This window comes from Manis pentadactyla, chromosome 1 (assembly GCF_030020395.1).
Source record: "Manis pentadactyla isolate mManPen7 chromosome 1, mManPen7.hap1, whole genome shotgun sequence".
NCBI lineage: Eukaryota > Metazoa > Chordata > Mammalia > Pholidota > Manidae > Manis > Manis pentadactyla.
In genome coordinates, this window is record NC_080019.1 from 42,692,859 (window position 1) to 42,711,532 (window position 18,674).

General features: G+C 38.3%; 1 protein-coding gene across 1 annotated transcript in view; it reads right to left on the reverse strand.

Moving 5' to 3' along the window:
• The window catches only part of KIF15 (kinesin family member 15), a 167,600-nt gene that overhangs the window by 46,564 nt on the left and 102,362 nt on the right, over positions 1-18,674 (reverse strand). Inside the window, exons 8-16 of the mRNA XM_057497184.1 lie at positions 14,954-15,163; positions 13,022-13,147; positions 12,748-12,870; positions 10,589-10,712; positions 9,977-10,053; positions 9,554-9,763; positions 8,524-8,701; positions 2,060-2,225; positions 1,104-1,245 (exon numbers count right to left, since the gene is read on the reverse strand). Of these exons, the coding sequence (XP_057353167.1) occupies positions 1,104-1,245; positions 2,060-2,225; positions 8,524-8,701; positions 9,554-9,763; positions 9,977-10,053; positions 10,589-10,712; positions 12,748-12,870; positions 13,022-13,147; positions 14,954-15,163 (1,356 nt within the window). The remainder of the gene's footprint in view (positions 1-1,103; positions 1,246-2,059; positions 2,226-8,523; positions 8,702-9,553; positions 9,764-9,976; positions 10,054-10,588; positions 10,713-12,747; positions 12,871-13,021; positions 13,148-14,953; positions 15,164-18,674) is intronic.

Consider the following 18,674-nt stretch of genomic DNA (forward strand, 5'->3'; position numbering starts at 1 on the left):
AAGGGAGGGATAAGGGGAAAAAGGGAGCATTACGATATGCACACATAATGTAGGGGGTGGGCACGGGGAAGGCAGTATAGCCCAGAGAAGACAAGTAGTCTTTCTATAAACATCTTATGATGCTGATAGATAGTGACTGTAATGGGGTATGTGGTGGGGACTTCATAATGGGAGGAATCTATTAACCACAATGTTGCTCATGTAATTGTATATTAATGATACCAAAATAAATAAATAAATAAATAAATAAATAAATAAAATGATGACTGCCTCCAAAAAGGGTCTTTCTTAATGGGCTTGAAGGTCAGCAAATGGGACAGAGACTTGTCACTGTATACTTTTACCTTTAAAAAATTTCAGTTATAAAGATTATCTGTTCAAACAAATGAATCAAATTACTTGCAAAAGCAGTCTCCTATTAAGTGACACAAAAAGCAACACTGCTATAAATAATCTCTAGAGATAAACATCTATTTATTTTAAAGTTTAAGATGTGTAAGAGAAGATTTTTTTAGCTTTCAGATAATTTGTACAAAAGCTAAAATCACCTTCTGAACCTTTTGCTTTCCTTGTGTATTCTCCTTTGCTTGTTCTCAGATGTTCGCCCATTTTTTGCTTTTACAAGGACTATGGTTATTTAGGGGAAATCCCCACCTATTATCAAGACCCTTGCTCTATTAGAGGTCTTTGTCTTTAGGATTTCAATTCTTCACTGCAAGCTTTGAGCACATGATATACATTACACCAATAGCTTCCATTTGCCAAGATCTACCAGTGTCAGGCACTTTATTATCTCATTTAATGCTCTAAGAAACCCACAATCACAGTATCTCATCCATAATTCAGACACAATAAACATGAGGTTCAGAAGTTAGACAATCTTGCCTGAGGTTAGTGACGGATCTGAATTTGAACCCAGGTCTGATTCCAAATGCCGTATTCTTTCCTACACCACCCCACCACTGGGGGTGTACGTGAGAACACTAGGACCAGAGTCACCCTGGGGTTAACTCTCCACAACAGATTCTCTATCTAGAGATGCCTTTATTAACAAAATGAGACAGCACCAATTTTAAATTAAAGTATTGCTTCAGATTACCTACCTTAAGTGTTTCCGCACAAATTTTATTCAGTTGAGAAACTTCTTGCCGCTTGCAGGCCCTTGTTGCTTCCAAAAGGTTTTCAAGATTAAGGTTTGCTTTTTGCAAAGACTGAAGCTCCGATTCTAATTCTAATTGCTTTTTCCTAATAGATATTTTGAAAGTGAGTAATTCAGGTAATAAGCAATGTCATACATTTGTAGAGTACTTTACAGTTTATACTTTCTCTTAACTTTATAATTTCTCTTTAAAATCAGAAATATTCTCAGATTATTACCCCATTTGTATGTACCACTTATATATATATATATATATAAAGCCATGTACATCACAAATATATCACATAGGTATAAAAGCTATGTATGATATATAGATACACACATATATATATATATATACACATACATTATAACCTCATTTTCCAGTTGGATAAAATATGGCTCAGAGATTAATGACAAGTTTAAAGTATTGAAGAAATACATGGTAGTCCAATTCAAATCCCATATAGTCCATAATGATACCATATGTGGTATGTTATTTTTTAAATAAGTACTTCTCTGTATTTATCCTTTCCTAAAGGACAGGATTAACTTTAGTTACGATGATAATGTGGATTATTTTTGTTTTCTTTTACACAAAGGGCATGAAGAAAGAATATTAACAAATCTGTAATTTCTAAAAATCCTAATTCATAGCAACAGTGATTTTAATTTGGCTACCAGATGAAGAATTTACTTTGTAAGTTCAATAAACACTTATCTCAAAAGATACATAAGGTAAAACATTTACACCATCTAGTTCATTAAATAAAGAACTAGAAGCTCTTTTTCTTCATGTCAAAACAAGCTAACTGTATATGAGAATTTAATATTTAAAGAAAAATTCTCAATGTTGTCAACTGAAAACAAAACATCAAAAGATATTAAAATAGGTAAAGATGAGTGTATTTTACACTTTACCTAGTTAGCTCCTTGAATTCTTCATATTCTTGCTTTGAATTGTTCAGCTCTGTCTGAATTTGCAGGAGTTGTGCCTTTAGCTTCTCAGTGTTTGCTAATGAACATGGCTCTTTCAGAGTTTTAGGAGAGAATCCTTGATGACCCGATAATAAGGAAGCAACTTGGTCTTTAAAAGATAAAAATAAAACATTTTCTAAATTCTCTGCCAGATGTCAATTCTGAAGCAAAGGAGTAAAAATGAAATATGGGTTGGAAGGTGGACCCTAAAATACAAGAGCCTATAATGCAAAAGGAGACACAGGACACAAGACAGTGTGTCTAAGAATATAAATTGTTCTGGAAAGCTAAGAAGCCACAGGATGCAAGGGCATATTAAAGGCAACACCTCTTCCATTAGGAAAAGAACAAATGACAACTGAAATATGACACACTGCTGCTGGATGGAGAAACACCAAGAGTTGCACCTTACAGGAAAATAGTGTTAACAAACTAATGTTAATAGTCAATTAATTATTTATAAAAGGACACAAAAAGCTAAGGTAGCAAGTTGAAAGAACTTGGAATCAACTACAAGGTAAAAAATATTTTCAGGGATTGCTTAAAAGACTAAATATGTTGAAGAGAGTTCCACCAAGTTCAGCGTGGGAAAATATAAAGTAAAAGCCATTTAGAGAATGACACATGTTCAGAATATGGTTGGTTCCAGGAATTACCAGTAGTATCCTTCAACAGTAGCCAACAAGGTACCGTTGAGGTAAAAAATTGCCAACAAAATAGAGAGCATTATAGCGAGAAATAGTTAAAATACTACAGAAAACTTGGTCTTTGCATCTAGAATCCTAGTGTTTTCACAACCCAAATACAGTTGATTATTGAACAACACATTTGAAATGCATACTGCCCACTCATACATAAATTTCTTTCAATAACCATGTTGGAAAAATATTTGGAGATTTGTGACAACTTGAAAAAAACATCTTTAGCTTCTCTTATTGTAATAATACAGAATATAAGTAATACATGTAACATAAAAAATATGTGTTAATCAACTGCTTTTATTATCAATAAAGCTTCCGGTCAACAGTGAGTTATTAGTAGCTAAGTTTCTGAGGAATCAAATGTTTTAGGCAGATTTTTGACTGCGCAGCAGTGTCGGTATCCTTAACCCCATGTTGTTCAAGGGTCAACTTAAGCTGTGAATTCTATTCTTTTACCAAGTGTAACAATGAAAGACTTGGAAAAGAAAAATTTTTAAAGGATGCAACAGGCTTTATGAATGTAGATTAGTTTTCTTAATTTCAACCTAAAAAGAAACAAAGGCTGAAACAGAGTATGATAAAAACCATGAAAATATTCACTCTGAGAATGAGACAAAACCAGGCCATGTTATCAAACCCCAGAGCATTAACACCAATAACTGCAAGCCTGTTCATTTAGACTCAGCACTAACTAAACCACTTTTGTAAATTGAAGATTGTTGATATACAACCTTATATTGGTTCAAGTATATAACACAGTGGGTCAACAGTTACCCATACTGTTAAATCCTCACCCCCCACTAGAGCAGTTACTATCTGTCAACATAGCAAAATGTTACAAAATCACTGGCTATATTTGCCATGCCGCATTTCCATCCCCATGACCAACTTACATCACAAATGAGAATTTTTGTGCCTTTATCCCCCTCACACTCTGCACCCACCCCAACCCCTCCCTCATGGTAACCACCAGTCAGTTCTCAGTGTTGGCGAGTCTAATGCTGTTCTGTTCCTTCTTACATGCTGTTTAGTTTTGTTCTTATATTCCACAAATAAGTGAAATCATATGGTATTTGTCTTTCTCTGCCTAGCTTATTTCACTGATAATAGCCTCTAGCTCCATCCATGTTGTTGCAAATGACAGGATTTCTTTTTTATTATGCCTGAAAAATATTCCATTGTGTATATGAACCACATCTTCTTTATCCATTCATCTGATGGCCACTTAGATTGCTTCCATATCTTGGCTATTGTAAATAATGCAGTGATAAACACAGGGGTGCATATGTCTTTTTGAATCTGGGATCTTGTTTTCTTTGGGTAAATTTCTAGAAGTGGAATTACTGGGTCAAATGGTATTTGTTTTTATTTTTTTGAGGAACCTCCATACTGCTTTCCACAGTGGCTGCATGAATTGACATCCCACCCCAACATGTAGAAGTGTTCCCATTTGTCCACATATTTGCCAACACTTGTTATTTCTTGTCTTTTGGATAGTGGTCATCCTAACTGGTGTGAGGTGATATCTCACTGTGGTTTTAATTTGCATTTCCCTGATGACTAGTGATGTGGAGCATATTTTCATGTGCTTGTTGGCCATCTGTTTCTTCTTTGGAGAAATGTCTGGTCAGGTCTTCTACCCATTTTTTAATCAGGTTATTTGTTTGTTTGCTGTTGAGATGTATGAATCTTTGTATATTTGGATGTTAACCCCTTATCAGATAAATCATTTATTCATATATTCTTCCATACCATAGGTTGTTGCCTTTTTGTCCTGCTGGTATCCTTTGCTATCCAGAAGCTTTTTGGTTGATGTAATCTCACTTTATTTTTTATTTTGTTTCCCTAGCATGAGCAGACGTGACCATGAAAAAATTGCTCATGCTTATGTTTAAGAGATTTTTGCCTGTTTTCTTCTAAGAGGTTTATGGTTTCATGATTTACATTCAGGTCTTTGATCCATTTCAAGTTTACCTTTGTGTATGGAGTTACACAGCAATCCAGTTTCATTCTCTTACATGGAGCCGTCCAGTTTTACCAACACCAATTATTGAAAAGGCTGTCTTTTCCCCATTGTATATTCATGGCTCTTTAATTGTATATTAATTGACCATATATGTGTGGGTTTGTATCTGGGCTCTCTATTCTGTTCCATTGATCTATGGGTCTGTTTTGTGCCAGTATCATACTGTTTTAATTACTGTGGCTTTGTAAGAGAGCTTGAAGTCAGGGAGCATAATCCCCCCCAGCTTTGTTCTCTCTCAGGATTGCTTTGGATATTCGGGGTCTATTTTGGTTCCATATGAATTTTAGGATTATTTGCTCTAGCTCATCAAAAAATTCTGTTGGTATTTTGATAGGTATTGCAATGAATCTGTAAATTGCTTTGGGCAGAATGGCCATTTTGACAATATTAATTCTTCCTATCCATGAGCACAGGATATATTGGATATATTTCCATTTTTTGGTGTCTTCTTTAATTTCTCTCATGAGTATCTTATGTTTTCAGGGTATACATCTATCACCTCCTTGGTTAGGTTTATTCCTAGGTATTTTATTCTTTTCGATGCAATAGTAAATGGAGTTATTTTCCTAATTTCCCTTCCTGCTAGTTCGTTGTTAGTATATAGGAATGGAACAGATTTCTGTGTATTGATTTTATGCCTGGCAACTTTGCTGAATTCACTTATAACCTCTAATAGTTTTTTGGTGGAGTCTTTAAGGTTTCTATATCTAATATCATGTCATCTGCAAATAGTGACAATTCAACTTCTTTACTAATTTGGGTGTCTTTTATCTCTTTATCTTGTCTGACTGCCATGGCTAGGACCTCAAGTACTATGTTGAATAAAAGTGGTACAAGTGGACATCCTTATCTTGTCCCTGATCTTAGATGAAAAGCTTTAAGCTTTTTACCAGATGTAATGTTGTATTTTCTCCCTATATATATGTATAACATTAACAATATTATACACTGCAGTAATAATAGTATAACTTCATTCAGGTTCCCAGACTGGATTCCAATGTGTGTAAATATGTGGGAGGGGGTCTTCTCACACATACTTACACCAAGCAATTCTCAAACACCAGCAGGATTAGAAAACTCAACTCAATTCTAATGCTCTCTGACTAGAGATAGCACCAGATTCCCAGGTTAAGGGCTCTGCCCTACAGACTGCCCTCCACCCCCAACTCCAGATGCCGGTCACAAGCCCCAGGCAGTTACCCATGCTTCTGACCTACTGGCTAGTTCCCAAAACCTCCCCCTTTGGTTTGATCAATTTGCTAGAGTGGCTCACAGAACTCAGACAAACACTTCGTTTACCAGCTTAATAATGGACAAAAGTTAACAACCAGAAGAGAGACATAGGGCAAGGGGCCAAATAAAGGAGTTTCGATTCTTGTGAGGCTTGGGGGCCTGGCTCAGTGGCACAAGGAGATTTTCTGGATACCCAAGCACACAAGTTCTCTCTCTCTGACCATGAAGCAGAATCCAACTGAGCAGAGCAGGCAGAGCAGAGCATGAGAGAGACAAGCTCTTCTCCAGGGTTTTTGTGAGGGCTTCACTGCATAGTTATGATTCACTAAATTATTGGCCACTGGCTGATCCAACATCCAGCCCCTACCCTTGGGTGGGGGGTCCAAAAGCCTCTCATTAACATCACAAAACACACATTTCAACTTTAAGACTCTACAGTGTTTTCAGGAACTGTGAAGATCAAATATACCAAGGAAATATATATACTTAGTCATATGAATGACCAAGTATATGTATTTCTTATGATTCATTATATCACAGGCTTCTACTGAGATGGTCAAGTGATTTTTATCCTTCTTTTTGTTACCATGGTTTACGATGTTGACTGATTTACAAATACTGCACCATCCTTGCATCCCTGGAATAAATCCCACTTGGCCTTGATGGATGATCCTTTTGATGTATTTTTTAATTCAATTTGCTAATATTTTGAGGATTTTTACACATATGCTCATCAGGGATACTGGTCTATAATTTTCTTTTTTTGTGGTGTCTTTGTCTGATTTTGGTATTAGAGTGATGCTGGCCTCATAGAATGAGTTTGGAAGTATTCCCTCCTACTTTGTAGAATGCTGTAAGAAGGATGGGTATCAGCTCTTTTGAAATGTTTGGTAGAATTTGGCTGTGAAGCCATCTGGTCCTGGCTCCCTCTTTGTTGGAAGTTTTTTGATTACCAATTCAATTTCATTGCTGGTTAATCAGTCTGTTAGATTTTCTGTTTCTTCCTGGGTTAGTCTTGGAAGGTTGTATTTTTCTAGGAATTTGTCTGTTTCTTCTAGGTTGTCCAATTTACTGGCATAGTTTTTCATAAGATTCTCTAATAATTCTTTGTATTTCTGTGGTATCTGCTGTGACTATTCATTTCTGATTTTTTTGTGTGTACTTGTTTCCTTGATAAATCTGGTTAGGTGTTTGTCTTTATTTTCTCAAAGAACAGCTCTTTGTTTCACTGATTTTTTTTTCTATTGTTTTGCTCTTTATTTCTGCTCTGATCTTTTATGTCTCTCATACTAACTTTGAGTTTCATTTGTTCTTTGTTTTATAGGTTCTTTAATTGTGAGTTTAGGCTGTTTAGTTGGGATTGTTCTTGTTTCTTGACGCAGGCCTGTATTGCTGTGTACTTCCCTCTTACAACCGCTTTTGCAGCATCCAACAGATTTTCGACTCTTGTGTTTTTGTTTTCATTTGTCTCCATGTATTTATTGCTTGCTTTCTATTTTGATTTGTTCACTGACCCATTGATTATTTAGAAGCATGTTGTTTAGCATCCATGTGTTTGTGGGCTTTTTTTGTTTTCTTGTGTGTGTAATTTATTTCTAGTTTCATACCATTGTGGTCTGAGAAGTTGCTTGATACAATTTCTATCTTTTTGAATTTATTGAGGTTTTTTTGTGTCCTAGTATGTGATGTTCTAGAGAATGTTCATTGAGAAAAATGTATATCCTGCTGCTGTTGGGTAGAATGTTCTGTAGATGTCTATTAAGTCCATCTGATATAATATGTTGTTCAGTGCCTCTGTTTCCTTATTTATTTTCTGTCTGGTTGATCTATCTATTGATGTAAGTGGTGTTAAAGTCTCCTAGTATGAATGAGTTGTAGTCTATTTCCTCCTCTAATTCTAACTAAACCACTTTTCACAGAGTAAAAGTAAATGGAAAAAATATGTAACTACCCATGTATAGGCATGGTTAGGCAAGCATGACAGGCAGCCACAACATGACCAAAATATTGTGCTGAGATCATAAATCTGATCATTCTGACACCTCCCACATTGTATAGTCCTTGATCAGATAGATAAACAACACTTCAACTCCAAATTCATTCCCACTGTGATTAGTAAAGCACTTTTCATTTCAAATACTTAAAACACAAAAATTCCATTTAATAAAAATGAAAATATCTAAATCAATCTTTTCTCAACAAAAGAGAGAAACATAATAGATATTTCCTTGATATATCTATTAGGCTATATAATATTTACTACTCTGTGATTTTTTAGAAAAAATGTTTAGAAAGTGTCTTTTGATAACATAAAAGCATAAGGAAATCAGCACACCAGGTCTAAAAGGCTAAAATGAAGACCCCCCCCCAACTGCAAGGCCATATAAATGCCTTTTAAAACCGCTCTTCTGCCCCTACAAGGCACATATACAACAATCATATCTCACTTTTGTCACTTTTTTCTGCGCCAAATAGTTCGGAGAAAGCTTTTTCTAGTACTGCAATGGTCTGGGCATCCATTTCTTGGGCTCTTTTCACGGGCTCTAATAATCTCAGTCTTCTATTCTCCTCCCTGAGGGAATGATTTTCCATAGCATACTTTGCCACTCTGGGGTGGTGCTCTATCTGTGATATAGAAAGATTACAGATTTACATATTTCAAATATTTCCTTAATGAACAAGTCTTCCTCAGGAGCCATTAGAAAACATTAGGAATGCCTCATGCACTGCCAGTGGTAGCCTGCTGCAACCACTGTGGAAAGCAACTTGGCATTTCTGATCAGACTGAGTATGTGCATATCTTACAATTTCATTACTCTACATCTGGGCCTGTACCATTGAAACTTTCACACAGGCACAGAAGGAGATAAGCACAAGGGTGTACAATGTGGCAGACTCTTCAGGCAAAAGAGACTGTTTAATATCTGAGAAAAAAAGGAAACTATTAACTAGGAGTGAATGTCCTTCAGGATACATTAAGTAAAAAGTGCAGCAAAAGACTATGTATGGTAATTTGCCTTTTGTGTGCAATAGGAATGAAAGTAAAAATATCCACATTATTTTAAATATGCATTAAAAACCTCTGGAAAGTTACAAAAACTAATAACAGATAATCTTTGGTTTTTAATGATGTGCTTGTACCAACTATCCATCCTCCACCAGGGAGAGGAAAAACAACAATGACAAAAATTCTAAGGGCTCAAATATAGATCAGATGAGCACAGTTGCTCACAGGGAAGAACTGTCCTTGGCCTGCTGGAGTTGATGACTAAAGTAGCAACAAGGCCACAACTTCCCTTTTCCTTCCAGATTTTACTGTTTTGGAAAATGGGGGGAAAGGGTTTATGCATCAAAATGTCATTTGAAACCATTTAAAATACTTTCCATTATATTAAATTAGAAGAATTTGCTGACACATTTATATTTGCCTTGAAATTCTTTAATTTTCAGAAATATTGTACATCATGTACTACTCACTTGTTCTCGTAGGGTTTGAACCTCATCCCTTAATTCTGACAGCAAACGATCCTGCTCCTCAGGCAGAAAACTTCCCCGAGACTCCTTATGAAGCTTCTCCAAGCGCATTATTTGATCCTCACGGAATTTCACAATCATTTTATTAGACTGTATAAATTTTTCTTTTTTGAGGGTCAGATCTTCTAGTTGGGTAACTTTTTCTACCAGAGACTTTAAGAAATTCAGAGTTAGGTTAAACATGAAAAATAATTTCACTTCCTTAGATTTTCATAAACCAAGGAACAAACACTAACTTCACATTAATTTCAAAGGCAAAATTAGATTTTTCACAGCCTACCTTTGTTTTCTCTATTTGTGATATTTATTTTGCACCACAAAGCATAAAATACCTTGAATTCTCTTTACACTAATTCAGTTTCCTACCTTCTTTTCCTGCTCAGCTTTCTTAAAGAATAACATTGCCTCTTGGAAATACTTCATGTAATTAGTCTCATTTTTGTCTGTAATTGATCCGGTGAGAAAGAAAGGGAAAGGAAAAAAAATTATCTCTCAAATTTTAAGACCAAGAGATGAGCTAAACAGCTGTTGATTGCTCTCAATGTAAAAGAATCATCAACAGATCACAGATTTCCAATGAACCCAGTCTATACATTACCTGTTCTTTAAATAAGTCTTGCTTATCCTATTTAGTAAACATATATATATATATATATATATATATACATGTTATGGCCGAATCTTAGAAGTAGATCTAAATTAACTTTATTAGTATCTCTTTTTAGTACTTATTAGGGATGAATTATTTCAAAGTATTTCTACTCTCTGTTCCCACCAACTCCCATAATTCAGTAACTATGGCATCTATATCTGCTCACGGATGAAGTACTAAGTTCCTATGTAGGTGACATAAACAGAAGCAGATACTTGTGAGAAAATTTGGGTAGCTTCATTGTGCTATGCCTGTTCTCAGAGAGTTCTCGTATCAATATTAGCACACGGTCTTCCTCATGATAAAGGCCATTGTGTTCATCTCACCTGTGCTCAGGAATCTTTCTGGTGGCACCTGCCCTGAAGCAAGCTGAGCAAGCTGTTCTTTGAGCCTCTTCACTTCAGCTTGGAGCTGGCTCACATTTCCTTGGGTGTCTTCATTTACCACTGCCTATTAAAGAATTTTTAAGAAAGCATTAAAAGGGCATGTTTTCAGTTGTATAGTCTTGTATTTATATTCATTTGTATGATTTGGAGTGACCCTCCTAACAAAACTGCACTTTCATCTCACAGTCAGAAGTCCACCAGAATCACAGTGTGGGGGTTGACGAGGATGCTTCCTTTCCCTGCGCCCTCCTACCGAGAGCAATAGACTGTTCCCCCTCACCATTCTACTCTCATATTTCCACTTAGCTCTCTGCTGTTGACTACCCCTGGGCCCCTCTGGGCTGGGTCACTCCTGGGATCTGGGTATGTTCCTCTAACACTGCCGTGCTCCTGAAACAGCCAGCCAGATCCCCTGGAAAAGGAAGCACCTCAGTGAGTTTTAGCTCCCTTATCCTGGCTCACTATAAAGGTGTGATGAACTGCAGGGTTGGCCTAAGCTGAACCAGCTCAGCAGAAACCACCCTCTCCAGAAGAACCCAACCTGCATTTCCTAATAGTGCTTCTGGAAGGAAGTGTTGGTCTGACTGCTCCATTTCAGTTTTATTATCACACTAACTGCTATTTTAAAGAAATCTCTTCTTTGAGTCCTAAGAGGCTCAAAAAGGCCCACAAAACCTATAGGGTGGTAACAAGAGCCAACAGCTGAGTACTAACCAATCAAAGGCACCCAGATGTGAAATACCAAATAGTCCAATAAAGGAAAAGAACTTCTGATGGCCCCAAGATCCCAGTGTTCCCATCTCAAGCCAGACCTGCTTATTGGGAAAGACCTAAATAGTTTATCCTCAAACAAGCCCCAGATAGCATAGCCACTGCAGGGACTTACCATTAAGAGTGATTAGAATAAAGCTCCTGGTTTTGCTGTTTCATGTGTTAATAAGGCATTTCTACTTGCTTCAGATTCTTATGGCCAGCCTCATTCAAAGGCACTCCTATATATTCTGATATCACTGTCACAACAGTGATATCATAATTCTAATTATCCTTGCAGTTCTCCACTCTACAAAAGCTTCTAGTATGTCCTGAGAGATAGGGTCAGGGGCTCTAATGAGTTGTCGTCCTCATATTACAAATACTCCACCAAGTGGGGTACAAATACTCCTCATATTACAAATACCCCATCCAGTAAAACAAATGAATAACCAGACCTACACTTTTCTGACCCAGGGTAAAAGGCAGCATGTACCTCTTCACTCTTACCATGGTAAGATAATCAGGAAGTCTACTTTTGGGTTAGTAATGACTAATTTCTCCTTTGAAAAAGAGGAAATTAATGTGCCAATTTATGGCACTGTAATTATTTTGTCTAAAACCAAAGGGGCCTTCACCCTCTCCAAAGTGAGCTGGGGAACTCCTTGGTTTTTGGCAGTCTGCACTGGGGTTGGCAAAGTGCTGTTTGTTCTTGGACCAAATACAGTCAGCTGCCCATTTTTTGTGAAAAAAGTTGCACTGGAACACAGCCATGCTCATGTTTACATATTGCCTATGGCTGCTTTCTCACTACAAAAGCAGAATTGAGTAGTTCGGACAGAGACCATATGGTCTACAATGCCTAAAATATTTACCATCTGACTCTTTATAGGAAAAGTTTTTTGACTACTGGTGTACAGAAGTGTCAAGAAAGCTTCCTATATATAAACAAAACAGGAAATCCTTGGAGTTATAGACAACTTGAAAGACAAAGCTCATTGATATTATCAAGTTATTTTCATAGTGAACCCCTCCACCCCCACCCTCACAGCTCTACTGAAATGGTTTACATAAATAAATAGAGTCTCCAACCCAATTACAAAGGAAAAACTTTGCCCTCTCTTAGGAAAAAACTAGCCAAACAATAATAACCATAGACCTAACCAAGACTGTAAATTATGTGAGCAATAGAGAAGGCTAGGAAAGATGAACTAGAAACCTTGCTTAGAGCTGAGATTTCACAGAGAAATAAATAAAAGCTAATGTTAATATTAGGGCAATCACAAAAGTGAGATACTGCAATCAAGTATTTTTCTAATTTACTTAATTGTACTCAGTACTTTCTTTACCTTATTTTTAATCAGCTTGGCTCTTTGAGCAAAGTTAAGCGTTGACAGGGTTTCCCCAAAACACCTGGCTCCAGGATGAACATTTGCAATTATGGCTGTTTTGGCATTACCTCCAAGGGAATCCTGTTTAGTGATATGAATGGTATACATTTCAGGGGAGAAACCACATTTAAGCAAAGAAAACAAATACTTTACCACCAAGGCTGAGAGACTGTCTATCAACCATAGAGAACATGTCAAAAAAATGGTCCAGGAACCCAGTGATCCACCTTACCCGGAGTAAGAAGGTGAGTTTGGAGTCTCTGTAGCACACATGTCTCTGTTTCCCATTGCCCATATCGACAAGTGCAGTAATCACTTGGCCCAAGCAGCTCAATGATCGGTTTATGTTACCTGCTTCCTAAGGTGGCAGGGAAGAAGAACAAATATTTAGGTGCACTTGTTTCTTTTTAGCATCTTGAATTAAAATATACCTAACAGTGATAATTTTGAATGGAAAGGCAAGTCAGGGACAGTGTAAGTTAATGACAACTAACTTTTCAGCAAAAGATATCCTCAACCATCATGTAACTTTTCCTATTTGATGCACACTGTAATTTTAGTATTCAAAGACCAACATAAAAATCACTGGAAGAAAAAAAAAAATCAATCTCCTAACAGTAATAGTTTTAAATTGCTCTACAGGTAGGGATAAAAGCTAGGAAAGAACAGAGAAAAAGAAGTTGGTGCATTTTTATGTAAAAATGTTTGCTACATAATAAGACTATGCTAGCTAATAACCCACCCCATGTCCTACAAAAGCCACGGATGAACTTATTAGAAGAGAATATTCAGTCTAAGTCTATAAATTATAATAAAATTCCTTTTAACACTGGTTTGGAGAAAAAAGAAACATGGCTTAAAAATATACTGGATTTTTCCTGTTGGTAGCCTTCTTTGATAACTGGTCTGCCATGGTGGTAGTAGAGGAAAAGAGAGAGAGTGGAAATGACAAAGCAAGACACACTGAGTTCAGAGTTGCACTACTGGTTTCACCACTCAGTAAGTCAGAAAGGTGGCTTAGCATCACAGCTGAGAGCACTGCCTGTGGAGCTGGCCCACATCTATTTGAATCTTGCCATGCTCCTAGCTATGTGCCCCTGGACAATTTACTTCAGTTTCTCTGAAATAGAAAGTATTTGTTCCTAGAATCACTGGGAAGGTTAAATGAGTTAATATAGACATATAAAGCATTTAGAACAGGCCCAGCTAATGTCCTATTATAAACATATGCTATTTTTCTTTGCTTCATAGCTCAATAGAAACACAACCCTGAGATTTCCTGAAACTGCCTGAAAGCTCAGGAGGCTCAAATCTTCCATTTTAATGCAAAAAGTAGACTCCCCCCAACCATTGCCACCTCTTCTCCCCTAGCTCCTATATAGATCCTAAACTGTGGAATCCAAACATATCTTATTGATAATATATATTACTATACACAGCTATATGTTGACAGGATCACTACAGAGAACCCCTGGCCCATCGCTAATACCTTAACCTAAGACTAGGTCCTTAACCCTAACTCCTGAAATGCTAAACAGTACAACTGCTCTTCTTTCTCCTCAGGCTCTCCCATCATGAATCCAGCAATAGTGGGCCAGAGGGCTAAGTTTTTATAAAACAGGCTGTTGCATGAAATCACTCAAATTTTTAAGTACTTCCCAGTGTTTGGACAGATGAGAGCAAACTTGGCCAGGCACTCCTGGTACTCACTGATCTGGGCCTACATATACCTCTAACCCAACCCATCCACTGATCTCTGCTGATATGCCAAATGTCATACTAACTTTGCATCCATAGTGACCCTTGAGATGTTGTCCCCCTGCTGGGCATGTATTCCCTGTTCCGCTCTCCCTAACCAAATCCTTCCCCCTTTGAAATATGACTCAACAATGACTTTTTTCCTATGGTTCCCCCAAGCAGGCCAAGTCCCATGCTTCTTCCTCTGACCTCTGCTGCCACTTGTGCTATCATCCTTCCTGGCATATTTTCAAACACTCTTGCTACTGACAGACTTATCCTATGCCATGTATGTTTACTGTCCCTACCCCACAACAAAAATGTGTATCTCTTGGATGAAAGCAATTTTTTAGTCCTTTGTAGCCCTCACAACATTGAACTTCTAGTAATAATTCACACACAAGCTGAATCATAATCCCATTCTTACCTTCAATCTCATCCCTTCTGCATGGGTGTCTTTTTGCCTTTCAGATCCTGCTAAATCCACCATATTGAGTAAAGAAGTCCGTATATTCACAGTCTCGTTGCTTTTTTCCATTGACTCTATTGTAACTGTAAAGACTGCATGAGACCTAGAAGATTCTCTATTCATTGAGGTTGATGCCACACGTCTGTTTCTCCAGCCTCCCAACAACACCTAGGCAAAAGAAAAATGTATTATCACAACTGCCAAGTAATCACAACAGCCATTAACATCAGCAGGAAATCTGTAAAGGGCAGTAAGCAGGAATACTGGCCCACCAAAAAACACACTCGATATTTTCCTTTCCTTTTCTTTTCTGTTCCCTCTTCATGTTAAGGAAAGAGAACAAACAGAAAATCAGAAGTCATAGGATCTAGAACTGGTTTGCCATTCTCTATTTCTGCTAACCTAATAAAATAACAAAATCTCTCTGAATCCTTCTTTACCCAGACAGTGAGAAAGTTAGACAAGATAAATATCAAAATCACCTTCACACCAAAGTTTTGACAGCTCTTTTGGTCTACAAAGTATTTGTTTTCCCTCTCTATCCCCTGAAAGCAGACCTGCACATGTTCATCCCCTGTGGCAAGCTGGATAATATGAAGGCTATGGCATGCAGTCTCTGGAAGGAGATGAACATGAGATCAGCTTCTGGTTCCCATATTTATTAGCCTGGGACCAGTTGAACCTTTTTAAGGCTCAGTCCCTTATCTGTAAAATGAGAATATGGGTATTTACCCCACAAAGCAGAACATCTCAAACTGTAATATGCATACTAATCACCAAAGGATCTTATTAAAATTCAGATTCTGATAGGGCCTGAGATTCTGTATTTGTAACAAGCTCCGAGGTGACATTGATAGTCTGTGAACTACATTTTTTAGTAGCAAGGCTATAATATGTATAAGATAAAATGGGAAAATACTATCTTATCTCAAAAAGTAGATTAAAAAATTAAATAATAATAGAATTTAGCCCAGCGTTCCCACACACACTCAATAAATGGAGCTGTTAAAACCCTCTTTTGAACAGCCACAGCATAAAATTAAATTATTTTGCATCTTTATATTTTGTGGATAGCACTGTATGCTTCCTTTTCATAACACTAAATATTGTATGTTAAACGTTAGATAAATCATGATACATTTATACAGCTGAAGAAGAGACAGAGCATCAGACATGGAACAAATTCTAATACTGTTACCTTGAAAAAAGCAAGGTGCAAAAGTAGCACAATATATTTAATTTGTGAAACGTAAGGAGAAAAAGCAAATACAGTTGAACCTTGAAAAACACAGTGATTATGGGTGTTGACCACCCTCCCCATGCAGATGAAAATCCACATATAACTCTTGACCCCCAAAAAAACTTTACTACTGGCCTACTGTTGACTGGGAGCCTTACTGATAACATAAACAGTTGCTTAACAGATGTTTTGTATGTTATGTGTATTATATACTGTATTCCTACAATAATCTGGAAGAAAATGTTTTCTCAAAACATCATCAACATCCAAAAAATTTTCCCATATATTACTGAAAAGAATTTCCAAATAAGTGGAACTGCATACTTCAAACCCCTGTTGTTCAAGAGCCAACTGTACTTGTTTAAATTTTTACAAAAAAATGTTTGTTCATGGATCACGGGATGGCAGCGTGAGTAGTTCAGAGGAAATCTCCTCCCAAAAACATATATATTTATGAAAATACAATAAATACAACTATTCCTAAAAGAGACACCAGTGGATGCAGTACAACAGCCAGGATACATCTACATCTGCGAGAACTCAGCATCACACAAAGGGGGTAAGATACAAGCCGGGGCCAGGCGGGACCCAAACGCTCCCCCACCCCAAAACCCGGCGGGAAGAAAGCAGTCAGAATGGGGAGGGAGTGAAAGCCCAGGACTGCTAAACAACCAGCTCTAGAAATCCACACCAGGAACGCAGACACAAGGTGCACGGATTGCTGGATATTAGAGAAACGGAAAAGCAAAACCTGGAGGCAAGTCCTGGTAACTGGCGCCCCTGAGACAAAAGAAAAGCGAGTGCTTTCTGCAAGTCTTAAAGAGACAGGGACCCCATAGCTGGACGAAGTAGTCCCGGCAGCTGGGAGTACCAGGGAAACTCAGGCGCCCTAAACAGAGGCAGTGCAGCTCTGAAGCCCCTCAAAGGACAAGGCAGCCTGCCAATCGTTCCTCCAACTGGTGCGGAACCCGACACACGGGCCCAGTAGCAGGAGACTGGGAGCGCACGCCAGGGGGGGTAGCACTAGAAGAAACTGAGAGTAGATCCATGCACCGCAGGGCTAGCCTGCAGCGGCGCGAGCGATCAGCCCGGGCGCGGCTCGCACACACTGGCAGCAGTGAAGCCACAGCCCGGTTGAAAACTGTGCAGAAAAGCCCCGCGTGCACCAGCAGCAGAGCCAGAGGGAGCAGGCACGCTCCCAGGAGCCGACTGGAATCCCAGCCCAACGCACAGCAGCCCAGGCCAGGCACAAAGGCCGCTGCTGTCACACAGCTGCCCGGCAGGGCTGCTGCTAGCACGGAGGAGTGCACCTGGCGTGCCTGCCACTCCCCGCAGGACTCCGTGCTACTCTGACGGACACCCCGCGCACAGCAGCTTAGGAGATTAACCCGGTGGCTGCTCCAGGAGTGCAGGTAGCTATCACAGGCAGTGGAGAAGGGCAAAGCATCCAGTAAGCAGGAAAGGACTTTCTTCTCCCAGCTGACACATCCGCAACCTGCCTACAGCCACTGCAATCACCATGAAAAGGCAAAAAAATCTGGCCCAGACCAAGACAGTTACACCTAAGAAGGGGTCTGCAGAGGCAGACCTAACCAGTCTCCCTGAAAAAGAATTCAAAATAAAAATCATAAACATGCTGACAGAGCTGAAGAGAAATATGCAAGAGCTAAGGGATGAAGTCCGGAGGGAGATTACAGACAACCAGAGGGAGATCACAGATGTCCAGAGGGAGATTACAGAAGTGAAACAAACTCTGGAAGGATTTATAAGCAGAATGGATAAGATACAAAAGGCCATCAATGGAATAGAAACCAAAGAACAGGAATGCATAGAAGCTGATACAGAGAGAAATAAAAGGATCTTCAGGAATGAAACAATATTAAGAGAACTGTGTGACCAATCCAAAAGGAACAATATCTGCATTATACGGGTACTAGAGGAAGAAGAGCGATAAAAAGGGATAGAAAGTGTCTTTGAAGAAATAATTCCTGAGAACTTCCCCAAACAAGGGGAGGAAATAGTACCTCAGACTACGGAGGCACACAGAACTCCAGAGAGATGGGATCCAAAGAGGACAACACCAAGACAAATAATAATTAAAACTGCAAAGATCTAGGACAAGCACAGAGTAGTAAAGGCAGCCAGAGAGAGAAAAAAGGTCACCTACAAAAGAAAACCCATCAGGCTATCATCAGACTTCTCAACAGAAACTTTACAGGCGAGAAGAGAATAGCATGATATCTTTAATGCAATGAAACAGAAAGGCCTTGAACCAAGGATACTGTATCCAGCCCAATTATCATTTAAATAAGAAGGAGGGATTAAACAATTCCCAGATAAGCAAAAGTTGAGGGAAATTGCCTACCACAAACCACCTCTACATGGAATCTTACAGGGACTACTCTAGATGGGAGCACTCCTAAAAATAGCAGAGAACAA